Here is a 2,590-nt window from a genome sequence, read left to right on the forward strand (position 1 = left end):
CCCGGATCAACCAAGATTTTTGCCGAGTCCGCGGGGGCCAAAAAAGCCGCTTACCGATTGGACGTTCAACCAGCGATGACTGATAATGACCGGGTGCTCGGACGTGACCCAGAATTGCCGTCAAGCGACCATTCATAATGTGACGATGATACCACTGATGGGGGAGGCATGCGACCAGTATGTTTCCTTCTTGTAAATTCGCTTTACGTCTCTTGGAAAGTGAGATCTGTTGCGGAGTCTGTGGAGTCACTTTGTAGCATCTGCTTGGGTTTGATGAATGAATGATTTGATTCAATGAATATCCAGGAAATTTCAAGAAGACACGTTCAAGGAGAAGAGGGATGTTCAGTTTTTGTAAATAAGATGCAAACGAGAGTTTTGCTTCCCTGTCCAATAGTCTGTAACTAGTCAGTTGGCATTTTCTAATAAATAACTCCCAGCGAAGGCCTCCTTCCTTTCAATAGTAGACGTACGCCTTAAACACCTCCAAGGTCCCCGTGATTTAATACTCTCCTGTTCTCAGCAAAACTGTCGTGTTCTTGTTGAGTGGTTCTGATGCAGTTGCTTTCTGGAGCTGAGCTCTGCACTCACTTACATCGAACGGCACGGCCACTTTGCACAACTCAGTACAGACACGAAAGTTGACAGACCGGGCATTCTTTGTGAATTTTGTTTTTGTTTTACGGTTATGCGATCGTGAGACAGCCAGGCTAGTGTTATTACTCAGATTAAGAACCAAAGAATCACTGACTGGCAGACAAACATATGCGGTAGTGTGCTTCAAAAATCCACGGCGGTTGCAGTTTTGGTGAGTCTGGATTGCTTGACAGATGTCATTGAACCAACTAACAATCACACACTGTTTACACTGACCAAACTCTATGGTTTGACTCTGTGAGCAAGCCGTCGATTTGTCGAAATGGAAGTAGCTCGGGTGTGTTTCCTGGTGGTTGATCAGATGACAGTCGATCTGTTCGCCACACTGACGATGTCTCCTCGACTGGAGACGAAACGTTTGCAAGCCAATTGCCAAGCCCGGTGAACAGACCAACTGCCATCTGATCAACCACCACTGTGAGCAAGCCATCTGATAAGTACACACGGTAACCGACCCTTCAACCGTTGTGTCGCCGTAGGGCGGCTGATGAAATTCATCTGCAGACTTGCTGAATCCTAGTAATCAATTTTCTGATGAGGACGATCTCCTGTAACACTGTTACGCATGGTTTTTATCCCCTGAACTTATTGAAGTGGTCAGTGTCACTTGAAATTAGTTAATTCCCTCGTTGGAATGTAGCTTCTATGTGAATTTTTTGTTCTGTCGGAGGAACACGTGCCAAAGTTCCGTTCACGTCAACAGGACTGAAGCTAGAGGTGTGCATATATTGAGGATATGATATATCTTAGTTATACCGCTGGCCGGGGACGATGGTGGGATCAAAAAATATTCCCACTTGGATATCGTCTAGTGAAAACTGCCTGGTTGAAACTGATAACCATGGCGAATTGACCGTGACTGGTGAACTGAGTCCAGGCGCGCCAACCCCACTGCATGTGACTTATCTTTCCGCGTGTACCCCCAAAATCCTCGAGCTTATTTCTACCCCAAAAATAAAATTATTCTGGATAAAAAATAGTTCTGTTTGTTGGATTTTGAATGAGACACCAAATAAAATGCAACAAAACGAGAGGGTTGAATTGTTCTCAGAAAACCGAGTGACAGAAACGAAAGGTAGTGAAATCATTTGGGTGGAAAATATTGCACCAAAAAAAGGAAAATGATCATTGCAAGGCGTCAGAAGCGTTCTAAAATTGACATCACGGGGTTTCGCTAAAATTAGGGTGTCGAGGATCAACCAGAAGCAGATAGACTTTCTTGCCATTTGTGAAAGAGACCAGAAATCGCTTCTTGTCCGCGGCGTCAACACAGATGTCTGCACTGTACACTCCGACAGGTAGATTGGTCACTAAGGCCAGTTGCTATTATGGGGAGGGGGTAATGCAGATCAGAGGATAGCTCAGTTGTGAGACTGGTATTCATAAATGACTGCATTCAAAGGTATGTTCGTGATCACACGCGTACAGATAATCTAGCTGGGCTAGGATTTTGAAGTCCGCAAAACAGATGTTTCTTAGTAGTGAAAACAAATGAATCTGGTTTTAAGCTGAAAACAGCAAAATAGTTTGTTATTGCGAATGCAGATTCTGTTTTACAGTCGCAAGCTACCAGGAGTGTCAGATTCCCCAAAGTAACCTCAGAACGCCCGAAACCTACTGAGACCCTAAAGCTCCACCAAAATCTCAATAGGGTAGCTGTTAAGCATCCAGGTTCGTCAATCATTCAAGCAATTCAGCAAAGCCTGCCGAGTGTTCAGGCACGCCACAGAAGCACGACCGAATTTGATCAGTATTCAAGTGAAAGCACGATCAATATAGATTGGTGTTCAGACAGCCTGGATCAATGTCAGAATGTGCCCTTCAAATAGCGCGAGGCCATTGTAACTTTTGCACTAACACGCACTCACTCCCTTGTTCGGAGTACAGCTTTTGTGTTCCCTTCTGTGAGGCCTTTTTCCGGCCTTAGTCTCTG

The 2,590-nt window shown here is 44.8% G+C and overlaps 2 protein-coding genes across 2 annotated transcripts in view; one reads left to right on the plus strand and one right to left on the minus strand.

The window, feature by feature from the left end:
* Positions 1-919: 919 nt before the first annotated feature.
* T265_11412 (hypothetical protein) overlaps positions 920-2,590 on the plus strand; it is a gene marked incomplete at both ends in the record, with an annotated part of 5,367 nt that continues 3,696 nt past the window's right edge. Inside the window, 2 exons of the mRNA XM_009178059.1 lie at positions 920-1,038; positions 2,231-2,415. Coding sequence (XP_009176323.1) covers positions 920-1,038; positions 2,231-2,415 — 304 coding nt within the window. The remainder of the gene's footprint in view (positions 1,039-2,230; positions 2,416-2,590) is intronic.
* T265_11411 (hypothetical protein) overlaps positions 1,693-2,590 on the minus strand; it is a gene marked incomplete at both ends in the record, with an annotated part of 15,997 nt that continues 15,099 nt past the window's right edge. The window contains one exon of the mRNA XM_009178060.1: positions 1,693-1,980. Coding sequence (XP_009176324.1) covers positions 1,819-1,980 — 162 coding nt within the window. The remainder of the gene's footprint in view (positions 1,981-2,590) is intronic.

This window comes from Opisthorchis viverrini, assembly GCF_000715545.1.
Source record: "Opisthorchis viverrini unplaced genomic scaffold opera_v5_512, whole genome shotgun sequence".
NCBI classification, from domain to species: domain Eukaryota; kingdom Metazoa; phylum Platyhelminthes; class Trematoda; order Opisthorchiida; family Opisthorchiidae; genus Opisthorchis; species Opisthorchis viverrini.